Raw genomic sequence first — 18038 nt, forward strand, 5'->3', positions numbered from 1 at the left:
GCAGAACATCTGATGGATGTGTGTGTATAAGGATTAAGATATTAGTTATTGGTCATAAATCAAATTATCATAATAAATGTGGCATCTTTATCTTGTCCCCTTTAATAAGATCCTGCTAGTTTTTATTGGTATAACATTTGACAAAGCCCTGGCTGGGATGATTTAGTTGGGGTTGGTCCTGCTTTGAGCAGGGGGTTGGACTAGATGACCTCCTGAGGTCCCTTCCAACCCTGATATTCTATGATAATAGCTTGGTGAGTGAGATTTTCAGAAGTACTCCACTCCCATTTAGGCACCTGAACAGGAGGCCTCTGAAAATCTGACCGCAAACATCATCATGGGAGCTGCTGGGTGTCTGCGCACCATTGACAATCCAGTGGGTGCTGACTCTGAGAATCTGGCCTGATAAGCACAAACAATTCTCATTACTCCCCCCCTCACCACATGGAGAGAAGAGCGGAAGGGAAGAGAATATCCCCGGCTGGTCAAGAAAAAACGGTTACTGATCCTGGGGGAGTAGGGTGACCAGATGTCCCAATTTTATAGGGACAGTCCTGATTTTTGGGTCTTTTTCTTATATAGGCTCCTATTATCCCCCACCCCCGTCCCGATTTTTCACACTTGCTGTCTGGTCACCCTACAGGGGAGTGGAATTGTGGAAGTGGTACTGACTGCGGTGATGTGCTAGGCAGTATCAGGCTATGCTGAGGTTCCAGTTCTCTGTTACTCCATCTGGGTAAATTTCCTGGCAGTAAACAACAGCATTTGAACATTAAAAAAAAAATCTTTCTAATTTTAATTTGGGGATTTGCACTAACTGTAAATAACTTGGTTAATTAAGTGGGTTTTCACTCAGAGCCTACAGGGGTTACTCTGCTACAACTGCAGATACAGAGAGTGTGTTGCTATGGGAACCGTGTTTTGTCATTTTTGGTCTCCATTTCCAAGTTCTCCAGTTTCCTGGGAGCTGCTGGCAATAAAATATAAAGAAGGCTGAACCCTTCCGACATGGAGATCTGCCGTCCCAACAGAACAGCAGGTCACATGCTCCAAGACAGAAGCTGACCACCAGGTGGGTCAGGAAGGAATTTCCTTCTATGAGATACTACTGCACAATGAAGGTTACAGCTTTGTCAGAAGTATCCTGCACTGGTCACTGCTGGAGACTGGATGCCAGGACTTGGTGGATCTGGTCCAGAGTCCTAATCCTCCTCCTGTTTGTTTCTTTTTAGTGGTTCATCAAAGATCCAGATTAAACCAGGCCAACTCTGGCTAACGCTGGTAGCTGATGCTTTTGCTGCGCTGTAGCAGACCTCCCTGGTACCTGAACATGGACTGTGTGAGACTGCACTGTGTTAGCGGCAGCCTTTCCACTCCTCCCCATGCCAGTTCTCCTTGTCCATCAGAAAACGCTGGGAGGGACATGCAGTGTTTGCTTCCAGCATCTCTTCCTTTAAGCTACCTATGACCTAGCAACAGGTGGGTACTGGATGACCTTCTAGATGGAAGTCATTTGCCATTGCTAAGGTGGCTAACATGCTGCATAACAAACCCAGGCTTTCCCCAGTGAATCTCAGGAGATCATCACCTGAACAAACCAGAAATCGTTCCTCATTTACTCACCCAGTGATAGAGAGCTAACGCTGAGGATAGCCAATGCCAGCTGAAACTCTCAGCCATTGTTCAGGCCTGTGCTCAATTCCTTTATGGAATGGTGATAAGCTCACCACATTGATGGCTGGCTGGCTGTCACTCACTGATCAATTTCCCATGCAGCCCGATGAAGTTCAGTTGAGCCAAAGCTTGAGCGGATGATTCTCTTTTCATCCGCGACTCCCTCCACCTTGGTCCAGTCTAAGCCGTCCTGCTTCCCTGCTATTACTGACAGACTGATATTAAAATCAATTTGTTTCACCGATGCCTCTTTAGAGTCGAAGTGCCACAGGTTGTGGTATCGACAACGATCATCTGCGTCGGAGCTGGGGGTTGTAGTGGGAAGCACGGGAGCTGGTTGAGGCTTTGGCACTGGGAAGGGAAGGCATCTTAGCCGCTTCCATTTGGGCAGGTCTGGCTTTAAATTGGGGTGGGAGAGGATATGGATTCCCTACTCCAACAGCTGGCTCCCCACTACACTCTGCTCCAGTATCTTGCTTCCGTCCAGCCTAAAATAACCAGCAGTAATGCAGTTAATGTTGATATTTAAGTTGTCACTGGACTGCAGTGTAAAAACCTCACTGACATGAATGAGGCAGATGGCACATCTCCAAGCTATTGTTTCAGGCTCTCTGCAGACTCCAGCAGTCATCCCTACAGTGGTTTATGATCTATTCATACCAGCAGGTTTTCTGTGCCTCCACAATGAAATATGAAATAGTTTTCATTATCCCCATGATCATGGAGCACAATTATGTGACAGTTTAATTAGATAACCAAGGACCGGAGGCCGTAGTGATAATTGGGCCTACAAATTTACTGCACTTGTGAGCTCAACTGTAAAACTGAGTGTGAGTTCATACATTGTCACAATAACCTATGGTAACAAATGTTGATGGGAAAAGGTGCGAAAGGGAGACACACAGACTGAATCAATCCAAACAAAAAGGCCTCCTGGTATAACTCAAGGACAGCGTTAAGCTCATGGTTGGTAAACAAGAACAGCTTGGAACCAGAAATCAGTGAACCAAAACCGGTGTGCCAAAACTAGGCCTAACTGGTGGATGACGTGATGAGAGGCTGGGCTATTCCGCCCACCACTCCCTTTCTGGGTCCTTGAAGAGAGAGACTTTAGGGAGAAAAATTGGCTACTGGAGCGAATGTCACCATCATGGTTGCCACCCCCCACCCCATCTCCTGGGACCCCAGACCTTCTGCATCCTAATCCTGAGAAATGTCCTGACCAGACCAGGCCAGAGAGAGGGAGCCAGATGACATCACCACCTCTCCCGACTCTGGCTAAATTCCAAACTCCACCTAGGATAACACAACAACAACAACTGCAACAATAGCAGCTCCAGCCCATCTCAACTAACTTCTTCTCTGTTCCTCAAAAGGACAGTTATTGCCATCAGTGACACCTGCCAAGAGATTATCAGACAAGGGGGGGGGGCAGTTCCTTCTAAAATATCTCTCCAGCTAAAGGGAACAAGGGATGTTGTTAAAATGAAAGCCTCATTTAATACGTCATATTCCAAATGCTTTAACCATTTTGATTCTTTTCTAGATGATTTTAACCTTCTATCAAAGAATCAAAGGATGTTTAATGGGGTGCTTGCCATGGTATTAAGCAAGTGCAACAATGACAGATCCCGGTTGTCGACGGGTGGGATCGAACCTGGGACCTCTGAAGCATGAGCTAAAAGCCATGGCTGTTAGCTAAGGCTGTAGCAGACTCATTAATCTCTAAGGTGGTCTCAGTGCCTCTAGAGGGGACAGAGCACCACACCCAGGAGGTGTGTGGGTTACACAAGCTGAGGTCTCTGCATACTAAACCCGAAACTCATTTAACATTGTTTAATGTTGGACACTGACTGGGTTATGTTAACACCTTTGACCCATTTATATTATTAGAATCAATTCTGCAGGACAAGCTGTGACATTTGGGCCCATCTCCAGGTGTTTGGATCCAGAGTTCTGGTCAGAGCCCATCTCTAGAAGTTACAGCTGGAAAAGATCCACTGAGTCACCAGGTCCATCTGTCCCATCACTCCCTACAGCATATTCCCCAGTGCCTTGTCCCATCTAGCTCTGCCTTCAAGATGTGGCTCTCAATCATAGAATCATAGAACTGGAAGGGACCTCGAGAGGTCATCTAGTCCAGTCCCTGCACTCAAGGCAGGACTAAGACCATCCCTGACAAGTGTTTGTCTTACCTGCTCTTAAAAATCCCCAGTGATGGAGATTCCACAATTTCCACAATAGGCAATTTATTCCAGTGCTTAACCACCCTGACAGTTAGGAAGTTTTTCCTATTGTCCAACCTAAACTGCCCTTGCTGCAATTTAAGCCCATTGCTTCTTGTCCTATCCTCAGAGGTTAACAACAACAATTTTTCTCCCTCCTCCTTGTAACAACCTTTTTTGTACTTGAAAACTGTTATGTCCCCTCTCAGTCTTCTCTTCTCCAGACTAAACAAACCCAATTTTTTCAATTTTCCCTCATAGATCATGTGTTGTAGACCTTTAATCATTTTTGTTGCTCTTCTCTGGACTTTTTCGAATTTGTCCACATCTTTCCTGAAACGTGGCACACAGAACTGGACACAATACTCCAGTTGAGGCCTAATCAGCACAGAGTAGAGCGGAAGAATTACTTCTCGTGTCTTGCTTACAATACTCCTGCTAATACATCCTAGAATGGATGTTTGCTTTTTTTGCAACAGCATTACATCCTTGACTCATATTTAGCTTGTGATCCACTATGACTCCCATATCCCTTTCCGCAGTACTACTTTCTAGGCAGTCATTTCCCATTTTGTATGTGTGCAACTGATTGTTCCTTCCTAAGCGGAGTACTTTGCATTTGTCCTTATTGAATTTCATCCTATTTACTTCAGACCATTTCTCCAGTTTGTCCAGATCATTTCGAATTTTAATCCTATCCTCCAAAGTACTTGCAACCCCTCCCAGTTGGGTATCATCCACAAACTTTATAAGTGTACTCTCTGCCATTATCTAAACCATTGATGAAGATATTGAACAGAACCGGACCCAGAACCGATCCCTGCAGGACCCCTTCCAGCATGTCCTTCCAGCATGACTGTGAACAACTGATAACTACTCTCTGGGAACGATTTTCCAACCAATTATGCACCCACCTTATAGTAGCTCCATCTAGGTTGTATTTCCCTATTTTGTTTATGAGAAGGTCATGCGAGACAGTATCAAAAGCCTTACTAAAGTCAAGATATACCACATCTACCGCTTCCCCCCATCCACAAGGCTTGTTACCCTGTCAAAGAAAGCTATCAGGTTGGTTTGACCCCAGGATGACCCCAGGACGAGAAGAGCTGTCATGGAAATGCCCCTTATGGTTCAATTAACTTATTTCCACAAGTGGGACAGATCCTGGGAACACCCCATTCCATCACCACACACACAACGGGTGAAATCCTGGCCCCATCAAAGTAAATGACAAAATTCCCATTGACTCCAGTAGGGCCAGCATTTCACCCCAGATCTCGAACCTTAGCTTGTAGGATCTGATGTTTACTCAGTCCACATTTGGATGACCTCATTTACCCACCCACAAGTAACAGGAATGCTATGATAAAGGAACAAGGTTGTGCCTGTCAAAACAGCTGGATTCAGATTTGCTTTCCATAAGGATTGTTTGAGATCAGGGAAGGAAGAGTGAAGGGGGCCAGTTGATTATGGTAAGTCCTCAGAATCAATTAGCACCGAACTAGATCTGTAACACTTGGTGAGATGATGAGCTGGGATATGAGAACTTTCTATAGGTATTCAGCGGGTACAGATGACCTCTCTCCCTCTTCCATGGTGGGGGTGACTGACACAAAGGGGTATGGCTAAGAAGTGGGATGAAAGTGAGCAAAGGGAAATTCAGGATGAATTCTCATGAGGAAATCCTTTCCAGCAATCAGTCTGTGGAACAGCCCTTCCAGGGGAACAACAAAACCCCCACCATTTAGGGCATTTCATACTAGACTGAAGGGCTCCAGGGAACAATTCTGCATTGGCTCCAGGGAGCTAGACGAAGGCAGGTGGAAATCATTGAGGGCACTCAGCACTTCACAAGAAGCATTCAGCACCTTGCAGGACAAGGCCTTCGATGATCTAACAGGTCTCGTCTGTCTCGAACATAAATAATGGTAAATAACGAAGAGGACAGATCTCCAGCACAGAGCGATCTGGATCGCTTGGTAAGCTGGGTGCAAGCAAACAATGTGTGTTTTAATATGGCTAAAAGTAAAGGCGTCTATCTAGGAACAAAGGATGCAGGCCAAACTTACGGGATGGGGGGGGGGGGGACTCTATCGTCGGAAGCAGAGACTCTGAAAAAGATTTAGGGCTCGTGGTAGATAATCAGTTGATCATGAGCTCCCAATGCAACACTGTGGCCAAAAGAGCTATGTGATTCTGGGATGCATATACAGCAGAATCTTGTGTAGGAGGAGAGAGGTTATTTTATCTCTGTATTTGCCACTGGTGTGACGGCTGCTGTAATACTGTGTCTAGTTCTGGTGCCCACAATTTAAGGAGTTATAAATATGAGAGCTTTCAGAGAAGAGCCATGATTAAAGGATTAGAAAACATGCCTTATAGCCGTGGTGCCCAAACGTTTCCTCTCGCGCCCAACCTTACCAGAAACGGAATGTATCCGTGTCCCCCGGGGCCAGAGCGGAGTCGCGGCGGGGCCAGGGGCCGAGAGCGGGGGCTGAGCTGCAGCCAGGCGCGGGGCAGGAGCAGAGCTGGGGACAGAGCTGGGCTGGGTGGCGCTCGCTCCCCACCCCCATGGGGGTTGGGCCATGCCAGGTTCCCCCAAATATTTCTCTGCGCCTGTCCCACAGTTTGGGGACCACAGCCTTAGAGTGAAAGACTCAAGGAGCTCAATCTATTTAGCTCAATAAAGAGAAGGTTAAGGGGTGACTTGATTACAGTCTCCAAGTAGCTACATACAGAACAAATAGTTAATCATGGGCTCTTCAGTCTAGCAGAGAAAGGTCTAACACAATCCAAGGACTGGGAGTTGAAGCTAGACAAATTCAGACAGGAAATAAGGCATCCATTTTTGACAGTGAGGGTAAGTAACCATTGGAACAATTTATCACGGGCCGTGGTGGATTCTCCATCATGGACCATTTTAAAATCAGGACTGGATGGTTTTCTAACGGATCTGCTCTAGGAATCATTTGGAGGGATCTAACTGGCAACTCCCTGTCCAATGGTAGGGGCTGAGACTGGCCACCGTTGGAGATCGGAGTGGCTCCACATGGAAGGCCTCCTTGCTCTGGCAGGTTTGCAATTAAACACAAACTTGTAAGCTTCAAGCAAAGACTGGTGTGACCCGAGCTGGGCCTGTCTCTAGGCTTCCAAGTTCTGCAGCAGGCCCAAGACGGGGCACGTCCGGGCAGTGGGGAAGCCCAAAGTGGTGGCTGGGAAGGTAGGACTCTGACCGGGAGAGCACTTTATATCCTGAAAAAACTGCATACACGTGTGGAAGGCCCTCTGACCCGGGGCTGCTGCCGCCACTGATAGACACCCGCTCCTAGAACTGAAGGGGATAGCTTGTCGGCCTGACTCGGGAGCCACAGCTCCAAATCCTGACAGGGCCAACTCAGCCCTGCACCCTACCAGCACAGATACGCCAAGCTCAATGGCCTGGACACTGCGGGAGGAGGGTTTGAGAAAACTGAGGTCTCGGCTGCTCTGCAGGGGCATTAAATGCTCCCAGGGATTTCTTGTAAGACATGGGGTTTGCCCCTGTGTCCTCAGCCTGTTCCCCTTCTCCACTATTGTGCTGGATAATGGTTGTCTGCTCCCTCCCACCCCAGAGGTGGCTGCATTTGAGTGCTAATGCAGAGTACACTGCCTTTTAGGCAACAGTGCAGGGTCAGGCCTGAGGATCCGAACATATAAAAGATTGTCAGCTCTTCAGAGCAGGGACTGTCTTTTTGTTCTGTGTTTGTACAGCGCCGAGCGCATCGGGACCCTGGTCTGTGCCTGGGGCTCCAAGGTATTACCGCAATTTAAATAAACATTAAAACATTCCTTTGCCTGGCCTGACACACTGCCTGTGCCTAGCAGGGGGCCACTGGGCACAAAGGAGAGTCTCCCTGCTTTTAATTCAGGTGCCCAGACCTGGAGCAGCCTGAAGCAGCCCAGAGCTGTCTCTAGTAGGAAGGTTAAATAGGCTGTTATGTATGGCTGACCCCAAGCCCAACCAGCACCCAAACAGCCTGGCGCTTTCCCCAGCCCACCCCCTCCCCATCACCCCCAAAAGGCCACCAGTTCCCCCTCCACCACTTCTTACATCAAGTGAGGAGAGCAGGCTGCCTTGACCCCCGCCTCCACTCTCCAGGAATTTGGGGGAGAAGCCAGGTGGTTTGTTGTCCTCCTTTTCCCTCCCCAGGAAGATCTGCAGGTCCAACAGGGATCATCAACTGCTCTGAGTTCATACAGTGCCTAAAAGGGGACCTGATCTTCACTGGTCATTAGGCACAACCGTAATAAACATGATTAATAATAATAATAATCAGGGGTGTAATACGGCCTTTGGAACAAACACTAAGGAAATTCACAAACAAATAAATGCTGTTAAAAAAAAAAAAAAAAAGCTGTAAGGTTAAGAGAGCATGTTTGCGTAGGTTCAGCTCAGGCCCCTTCGTAGAATTACACTTTCTTGTGTTGCCAACTCTTACAATTTTATCGCCAGTCTTGTGATATTTAGTGGGTTTTGTTTTCTTAACGTCCCAGTTCCTGGAGTCATGTTATTTCATGACAGGTTTCAGAGTAGCAGCCGTGTTAATTTGTTAGTCTTTAAGGTGCCACAAGTACTCCTGTTCTTCTTGAAAAAGTGAAACCCAAAAGGCAAAGAAAAAGATCCAAAATGCATCATTAAAAAAAGCAACTCATGATTTTTAAAGACAAATGTCATGATTTTTAGGGCCTGACTCATGATTTTTGAATATCTGGGGTTGGCACTAGTGAGCTCGTCTTTGCACCCTTGATAGCGCAGAGTACATTGTCAGCACTTCAGCAACATGCAGAAATCAGGGACACACCTGGGTCCTGAGAACATGTGAGTCGGGAATATTCACACTCCTAGAAATTGAGAGATGGAAAGATCATCCGTTTGTCTGTCCATCCATCCTCTGGAGCCTCATGCAGGATTGTTCCCCACGCTATGTTTTCTAGTGTTTTGTCCAGACGAGTTTTAAAAGCCAAGGAGTGGGGTTTCCTATCACCCCCTTGGGAGACTACTCAACAGTCTAAGACCTATCGCTGTTAGCAGGGAGCCCCAGACACCAAATTCAACGGCAGATGCAATGCAAATGAATTAATTGGAGGGTCTCTATCAAAAGACAATGAATGCAACCGAGACAGGGCACCCAGTGAAAGAATGGGTTTTGGGGAGAGGACAAGTCAGAGCACCAAGGTATCAGTCCACTAGCAACAGAGCGAAACCTCTCTGGCTTGGAATGTCTTGTTCTTGAAAAGCGTAGTGGCTCTAGCTGGTGAATGACGGACCTTTGTGGGGGTATGGGCTGCTTTAGGGGACAGCATTCAGCTTGAGCGCTGCATATGGCAATGGCAAACTTTTCAAAAGTCAGGGACTTCCCACCACTGGACTCCTATTCTGCGGGATTCTCCATCACTTGAAAGCTCGAGCTCAAGAAGAAGTTCTGGGCTTGGGCCAGGAATCACTGGGTGATGCTCTCTAGCCAGTGTTCTGCAGGAGGTCAGACTAGATGATCTTAATGGTCCCTTCTGGCCTTAACATCTATTAACCTGTTCTTCCCCTCCAGCTCCCCCTGGCCAGGCTCATTCAGATGACACGCCCCAAGATGTCTATTTCATTTCTCTCCCCATGTCCATCTCAGAACCTGCAGTAATGTCATACTACACCTCTACCTCGATAGAACGCTGTCCTCGGGAGCCAAAAAATCTTACCGCGTTATAGGTGAAACCGCGTTATATTGAACTTGCTTTGATCCGCCGGCGTGCGCAGCCCCGCCCCCCCGGACCACTGCTTTCCCACGTTATATCCAAATTCGTGTTATATCGGGTCGTGTTATATCGAAGTAATGGTGTAATTTATATATTGCCTTTCGGTCTGATGATGCCAAAGCAGTTCAAAATCTGACACACAATTCACTTCCACTTATATCACTGAAATGCAACCAGTTCTGGTGGGGTGAAAGAAGTTCTGTTCCTGTCCAAATGACAGCTAGCAAAGCATGTAACAGCAAGGTCGGGTTTGCTGCCCATTCTAAATAGTCACACAGTCACCCTGCAGCATTCAACTTAAAAACAGGCCATTCACGATACAGGTTCCCCAGCATTAACTCAGCCCTGCCACATATACTGGGCCCCACCAGGCTCTCAGGATCTGCTCCAAAACCCATTGAAATCAATAGAAAACTCAGATTCATTTTAAAAGATATGGATCAGGCCCTTGGTTACAATGGAGGCAGATGGAACTATCCCCATGCAAGAATTTGGCCCACTGTGTACATTTAACAACGAATACAGGACACAGGTCTTGATCTTACGCTAACTGAAGTCAGTGGCAAAGTTCCCATTTACTTCAATGGTGCGGGATCAAGGGTTACATTCAGTTAATTGGGTATGAATTTGGAGTATCTGCATTGAAATCAGTGGCTCTGTTCTCTACTTTATACCTGTTTAAAATCAGAGCAGAATTTGGCCTATTAGAAATGAAAGAAACCTATTAGATCATTTAGCCCAGTGGCTCTCAATCTTTCCAGACTACTGTACCCCTTTCAGGAGTCTGATTAGTCTTGAATACTCCCCAAGTTTTACCTCAGTTAAAAGCTACTTGCTAACAAAATCAGACATAAAAAGACAAAAGTATCACAGCACACTGTTACTGACAATTTGCTGACTTTCTCCTTTTTACCATATAACTCTAAAATAAATCAGTTGGAATATAAATATTGTACTTACAGTTCAGTGTATAATATATAGAGCAGTATAAAAAAGTCACTGTATGAAATTTTAGTTTGAACTTAACTTCGCTAGTGCTTTTTATGTAGCCTGTTGTAAAACTAGTCAAATATCTAGATGAGTTGATGTACCCCCTGGAAGATCTCTGTGTACCCCCAAAGGTACGTGTACCCCGGTTGAGAACCACTGATTTAGTCTGCCCAAATCAGTGCAAGACTCTTCCTTACAGTCTATTTGCCAGTGTTTTGTCCCATTCCGATTTAAAACGTCTCAAGTCCTGGGTCTTTTCTCTACTCCCCTGGGGACAGACCATTTCTTATAATCCCTGTTAAGTCACTTTCTCCAGATAGTCAAGCTAAATTGACGTTTGCTTTATTCCATCCCCTGAACCTCCCTACCCCCTCACAGATGTGCAGTGTGGCTGAATGTATGTTGCTGTGGGAACCTTCCCTTTCCAGGTCTCCCTGACATCTGTGCATTTCAACTTCCACCCTGGATGCTTTATTATTGTTGTGGGCTGGAGAAGCCTGCATGTATTTTTTCAAATGCTTTCAAAACAAGCCATGAAATAGCTATATATTACCAAGAGCAACAGCAGAGCTGGTTCCAGTAATGACCTGCCTTTTTGCATCATACTTAATCTATCACAAAAGACATTGTTATCAGAGATCTGCCTTTGTCCCACACAGCTCTAAGGCATTGAGGAAAGGGTGGCTGCTGCTGACCCTTTTGAAGAAAAAGAAATCCAATCTACCACAACAAAAGTCTTAAGCATCCAGGATGTCACAGACAACACTAGGCTGTGCACTATGACCCATTGAGAACTTAACGTCAAGAGGAGGAACAGAATTCCTGCTCCAAAACACAGGCCCCTGCCACTGGAGCCAAAAGAGACCCAGAGCAGATGGCAGTATAGGGCCTATCACACATAGCTGAGCAGTTCTGATTCCATCCAGTAGAGGGCAGCGGTTACACACAGAGTAGCTGCTTCTTTACAGGATCTAATCTATATTTCTCAAACGCCCATCAGCATAGTACACAGGGAGTTTATGGCTGATGTTTGAACCTCAAGACGCTCACCTGAATAAAATACCAGTCCCAGGGCTGGATGACGGATTGAGGTATGTGCTGGTTTCAGTATTTGTATATGGACTGTCCAGCATTAGTGCTGGTCTTTTCTAATGCCTTACGGAGCCCACTTCTAGGGCACATGTGGTGTCCTCCTGACAGGCAAGTAGTGAGGAACCATTCAAGGCAGAGAGACAATGAAAAGAGAGAAAGAGAAAGAGAAATACAGATGGATAGGGAAACCAGAGGGAAATGGAGAGGAGGGGAAGGAGAGACGCAGATGAAAGGAAGGAAGGAAGGAAGGAAAGGGACAACTGAACTGAGAGAGCCCTGGAAGGACAGTGACTCATAACAGGTCTCTGCAAACACTAACCAACGCTCTATGTTAGAGACAGATCAATGCATGCAACTTAATTTGCAGCTCAGACATCTCGGGTTCAAAAGTTTGATTCAAAGGCCAGCATTATTGGGGACCCTTCGTGTTCCACTCAGGAGAAAAGGAGCAGAGAGGGGGGCAGAGAGAACCCAATGGCAAAAAAAGGAAGCAAAATACAGAGCAGAGACAGGGAAAAGAGTATGGCATAAAACAGCTCCTGCAGATTCTTTGAGCCTATTTCTGCTGTCCCCTTTTCTTTTGTGACGCAGAAGCCAAGAAGGCTGGTTTGGGCCAATGGACCTCAGAGAGTCTCCCTAGCCGCATACGAACAGACACGACTGTCATCAGCAGGGATTGCACCTGTAGCACCTCAATCCTAGGGATGGATGGTCACGGCCACAAGGGCCACGATGCCAGCTGGTGAATTGTTGGCGAGCTCTGGCACTCCTGCCACACCCCCTTTTTGCTTAGCCACACCCCCTTTTGCTTAGCCACACCCCTCACCATGATGGCTGGGACGGGGGGGTGAGGGAGAGATGCAAAACTACTTATGACATCAACCAGAGATCCCTCTGGTTTGATGGCCACTTTGTGCCAAAAGACGCTTCCCCCATGCAATAAATCCAGAGATTCCTCCTGGAAACAGGCCACAAAATATCCAGCCAGTACAGCCAGCGGACCACTCCCTGCCCCACTGCCCTACCCTCGCCCTGTGGGACTAGGACAGACGTGACGGCTTTGCTCAGAGTCCTTGATCAAACAGAAGGCTGCCAGCACGGTTCTGTCACCCAGCTAGTGACCTGGATGGGTGCATGCCTCTGTTGCTCTTGGGAGCAGATTGCTGGCAGCACATTGGACAGATAACAGGACGGGGAGAGAGAGAGAGAGAGAGAGGGCGACAGATCCTAGATAAGACGCTAAAATTAGCCCAGCTCATAATTGGAGGCAGGCAAGAGGAAGCACAGCTTTTAACCAGGTTCCTGTCAGTGAAATGCCAGCTCTTCGCTAACAGCTCTTCGGTGAATGGACACAGCTCTATCCACACACACAGGGCTAGGAGCCCACAGAGACAAGCCCACGGTCACCTCTCACACCTGTTTATGTTAGTGTCACTCCACGGACGTCTAGGGAGCCGTTCCCAATTGACAGTGAAAGAAGAATCGGGCCTGTAGGCCCCCTTCTGAGCTCTGCCAGTGATTTGTGGCATGATCTTGGGCAAGCCACTTGGCTGATCCGTGCCTCAGTTTCCCCACCTGTACGATGGGGATAATGATACCTCCCTCCCAGAGGGCTGCAGGGTTTAATTTAGTTTGTAATGCACTCAGATGCAAGGCGCTGGAGAAGTGTGAGCTATTCTAGCAGCCAACGGCTCTGTGATGTGCAGGATTCTAAACACTGGGGACTCTGAAAGGACCCACCAAGCTCAGTGTCAAGTGTGAGAGTATTAGGGTTTGAGCACAGGAACAGCTAGGCTGAATCAGACCCAGGACCCATCCAGTCAGTGTTTAAAGTGGTCAGAAAAAAGTGTGTGGGCGGGAGGGGTCTATCATAACCCGAGAGCTGTGCTCGAAGTGCACCCCTCCGTGACCCAGCTCCAGATTTAATTATGTTTTTTCCCCTGGACCCGCGACTCCTTGCAACCCTCCCGTCTTTAAGCCCTCATTTAGTCCTGTGTCCTGTCTCCATCAGTGGCCAGCATGAGCTGCTGCAGAGAACAAGGCGAGAATCCCTGCAATCAGCAGATATGGGATAACCTGCCCTCAGGTAACATTTCTTCCTAACCCCAGTAGTTAGAGCCCGGCTTTTGGTCTGAATGCTGGCCTCTGTTGGAAATCTAGAGCCTCTTTAACCCCAGTTTGCATCTTCTGCTCCATCCTGAATCCCATTCCCCAAACCACTGTTTCCTCCGGGAACGGCAAGCCGGAGCCTTTGAAATGGGAACAGGACAGTGCACCCATTCAGCATGCGGCCTGGGAAACATGCCCGCCTGACCTTTGCCGTCTGCATGGCTAAAGGTTTTGCAATGTGAAGGAACAAGCAGGCAGCTGTGTCTTCCCAGAGCTGTTCCCAGCCACCCTTATAACGTCAGGTCCATGTGGTTTATATCACATGGCTCGGGTGTATGATTAATAATTACCCAGGAAAGCGGAGTGCACTTATCGCAGCATCTGGTTCTCAGGGAGATGAGATTTTCTGCTCTCAGTTTATATCCAATATTCCAGCTGGGTGGAGGAGAGGCAGAAGGGGACCCAGTGACTCATCAGAGGTCATGCAGAATGGAATGATCAGCCCAGCCAAAATGAGGCCGTGGCTACACTGGGATTCTAGCTACTGGCACAAACTCTGGTGCAAATCATGTCTACCCTGGAGCTCTGCACTGCTGCAGCTACCAGGGTGCCGTGGGTAAAAGACCTAAAAATAACCATAAATAAATACATACATACCACCTCGCTCTTTGATAGCGCTTTTCATCAGTAGGTCTCATTATCCCCATTTTAGAGATGGGGAAACTGAGGCACAAAGGGGCACAGTGACGTGCTCAAGGACACCCAACAGTTCAGTGGCAGAACTGGGAACAGACCTCAGGTCTCCGAGTCCCAGTGCAGCGTTCTACCCACTAGGCAACACTGTCTCTCTAACACACTCCAGGTTCTCCTGACTGCCTGCCCTCTGCTCTCGCTGCATGAATTCGGCCCTTGGACTAGAACGCAAACAGCTGATATGTTGCCCTTTAGAGAAGAAAGCTGCATAAGAAGCTGGGGAGCTCTTCACCGGTCGCACGCAGCAGAAAGCCAGGTCCCAGAGACACACAGGCAGAAACTAGCTCAGCCACATTAAAGTCATGGGCACTGCGGTCGGGACAGGAAGGTAGAGAACAAAGCCAGGATAGTGACCTAGATCTCAGTTCCGTTACCACCGCTCCCATTAGCCACCCCCACAAAACAGTCACATTAGCCTGGGGATTGGGGGTGTGGGGGGGAAGGAGAACCGACTTCCTCTACCCAGCGCAGCCATTCTTTAGGAGGTCAGTTTCCTCATCTTTTGGCTTCTGCACTGGGCCTCGCGCACTATTCCTCAAACGCACCTTGATCCTCACCTGCAGCCCCCCCACTACTAATCCAGACCTGGCCCTCCCCCATCCTAGCTCTGCCAGTGCCCCTCAGTCCTCTCTTCTCATTGTTATTTACAGTAGCACCCAGGAGCCCCAGTCATGCACAGTGGCCCCACCGCGCTAGGCACTGTCCATACACAGAACCTGAGGATGGTCCCTGCACCAAAGAGCTCACGCTCTCAGCCCGAGGTTCCCCACTCACAACTCGGCTGATGCACCCTGGAGCTGACCTGCAGCACCGAAAGCAGAGGGTCACTACACTAAAGGCACAGCCCTTGACTGGCGTCAGGATCCATCATTTGCACAAGGTCTCTCTGCGAACACTTTCCACTGGCGACAGAAGAAAATGGGGGGGGGGGGGGGGGTGGGGGGGGCTGACAGAGTCAATCCCAGAGCGGAACAGCTTTCCTCCATCCTCAGTGGGTTTCCTACATCTCCCTCCCTGCCGCGCGAGATGACAGGCCAGCGACATGCTCTCTGGCAGGAAGACACAAGCATCTGGCAGCAAATCAGGGATCTGCTCTTACCTGCTGCTGGCTTTGTTCCTCCAGGTTGAGTTTGACCTCGAGAGACTGCCGTGCTTCCAGGAAGGCCTTGCGGTGCTTGCGATCTGCCATGTAGTAGGACATGATGCCCACCGTGATGGAGCACAGGTAGATGGCGACATTGGACAGGATCTTCAGAGAGAGAGAGAAAGTGTGACATTAGTGCAGAAGGGAAAGACAAGAGGGAGCTTGCGGGAGAAGACAGGGACATTGCTGTCCACACTCGCCACCAGAACTGCCATACGGACAGCCCCGTGGTCTGTGTATCCCAGAATCATGTCTCCCACAGTGGGCTGCTGGAAATGTTTCGGAGAGAGGAATAACCACCACCGCCCCCCTGAATTAGCCTGAACATGGGCCTACAGGAACATAGGAATTGTCAGACTCGATCAGACCCAAGGTCCATCTAGCTCAGTGACCTGTCTCCCACAGTGGCCTGCACCAGCTGCCTCAGAGGAAGGTGTAAGAAACCCCTCACAACATCTCATCCTAACCCACAATAATCCTGACCCATGAGGCTTTATAATCCCTCCTTACATTCTTATTTCTTGGCCTTTACCATTATAACTCTGGATATTCTGGTTACCCTCTTTGTATCTTGTTCGTGGCTTCTACAACTTCATGTGGCCACGAGTTCCACAGTGTAAATCCACATTACGTAGGAAAGTATTTCTGTTTATCAGTTTGAATTTGACACCTTTCAATGTCATTGAACATTCCATAGATGAATTCTGTAATAAATCCAGAATGCCCCAGGACTTCCTGGCTCTCTCTATGCTGCACAATATGATCACTCACAACTTCACGGTCATAGCGCAACAAACTCTCAGCTCCTCCTGCACTGCACCCTGAATTAAGGGAGAACCTCCTTGTAACCACTAACAGTAGAGGGCCTATGACACACACTTGAACAGCTCTGGCTCCATCTGGTAGAAGGAAGTAAGACACATACACTAAGCAGTTCATTAGGATCCTATACCATGTGGAGACGGGCAAAGGGTCGGCATTCCATAGGCTTGCTCCAGTACTATGTAGTGGCAGTGTCAGTCAAACCTCTGGCAAGAATAGGGGAGCCTATCCATGCTACTGGATGTGATTTCCCCTCCCTGCTCAGCAAGGCTCCCATGTGACTTCATATTTTTAGAGCCTGTTGGACAGGTACACTGCACTGTCAATCTGAAACCATGGTAACTTCTTTAGCCAGGTTTCAAAGTGACAGCACGGACGTGCTCTGCTGTGCTGCTATAAATAGCTATTAAATAAATGATCAATAACATTAGCGGCAGTGACATGATCTTTTTATTATGTTCACCCTTGCCCGCCCCTCGTCATACCATGTGCTCGTTTAGATTAGTTGCCTTCGCTCAGGGAGGGATGGTGTCTTTTCCTCCTCTAAAGCGTCACGCACATTCACAGTGCTGTATAAACAAAACCTGAGATGATGAGGATGATTTAGGAGTAACATAAGCAAGGCCTGTTGGTGCTGTGTAAACTGAAGGGGATGGCTTACCCTTTTAAGCATCAGGTTTGAAATTCCTAGGTTCCTTGGAACCGTCAGTTCAAATCTCAGCAGCCCATCTGCATCTGCTCAAAGTAGACAAGCTGAGTTGTGTAGTCTGGAGTGGGGGCCATTGAAAGCAAATCTGCAAAACCTCTGTTCTAGGCAGACATAGTACTTCATGGAGCATACGTACATCAATGGCTATTAGCCAAGATGGTCAGGGATGCAACTCCATGCTCTGGGTGTCCCTAAATATCTGACTGCCAGAAGCTGGGACTGGACGACACGGGCTGGATCACTAGATAACTGCCCTGTCCTGTTCATTCCTTCTGAAGTACCTGGCATTGGCCACTGTCAGAAGACAGGACACTGGGCTAGATGGACCATTGGTCTGACCCAGTATGGCCGCTCTTACGTTCTTACTTTTTGTCTGAGTACTATTATCTGTATTCCTGTAGTGCCTAAGAGCTTCACCATTGTGCAAAGTGCTGTACAAATGCAGGTTTGCTCTGGTGCCTTCAGGGCCGCCCGGAAGGGGGTGGGGGAGGGCAAGTGGGGCAATTTGCCCCAGGCCCCACAGGGGCCCCCACGAGAATGTCGGAGGCTCCCCCCGCCTCCGCCTTCCCCCCTCTCCCGGAGCCTCAGCGTGCCGCATCTAGGAGCGGCCCTGGACAGCGCTGCAGCGGCGTGGTGGCTCCAGCGGGGCCTGAGCTCCCGCCGCTCGGCCGCAGCTCACAGTCCCGCCCCCTTACCACGCAGCTCCGAGCGGTGGGAGCTCAGGCCCCGCCCG

At 48.3% G+C, this 18038-nt stretch overlaps 1 protein-coding gene across 2 annotated transcripts in view; it reads right to left on the bottom strand.

Annotated features, from left to right (window-relative positions):
- The window catches only part of ADCY3 (adenylate cyclase 3), a 95187-nt gene that overhangs the window by 56130 nt on the left and 21019 nt on the right, over window positions 1–18038 (bottom strand). For both annotated transcript variants that reach the window (XM_034766775.1, XM_034766774.1), the window contains exon 2: window positions 15730–15879. In XM_034766775.1, the coding sequence (XP_034622666.1) occupies window positions 15730–15879 (150 nt within the window). The remainder of the gene's footprint in view (window positions 1–15729; window positions 15880–18038) is intronic.

Source organism: Trachemys scripta, chromosome 3 (assembly GCF_013100865.1).
Source record: "Trachemys scripta elegans isolate TJP31775 chromosome 3, CAS_Tse_1.0, whole genome shotgun sequence".
In the NCBI taxonomy this organism is placed as follows: Eukaryota; Metazoa; Chordata; order Testudines; family Emydidae; genus Trachemys; species Trachemys scripta.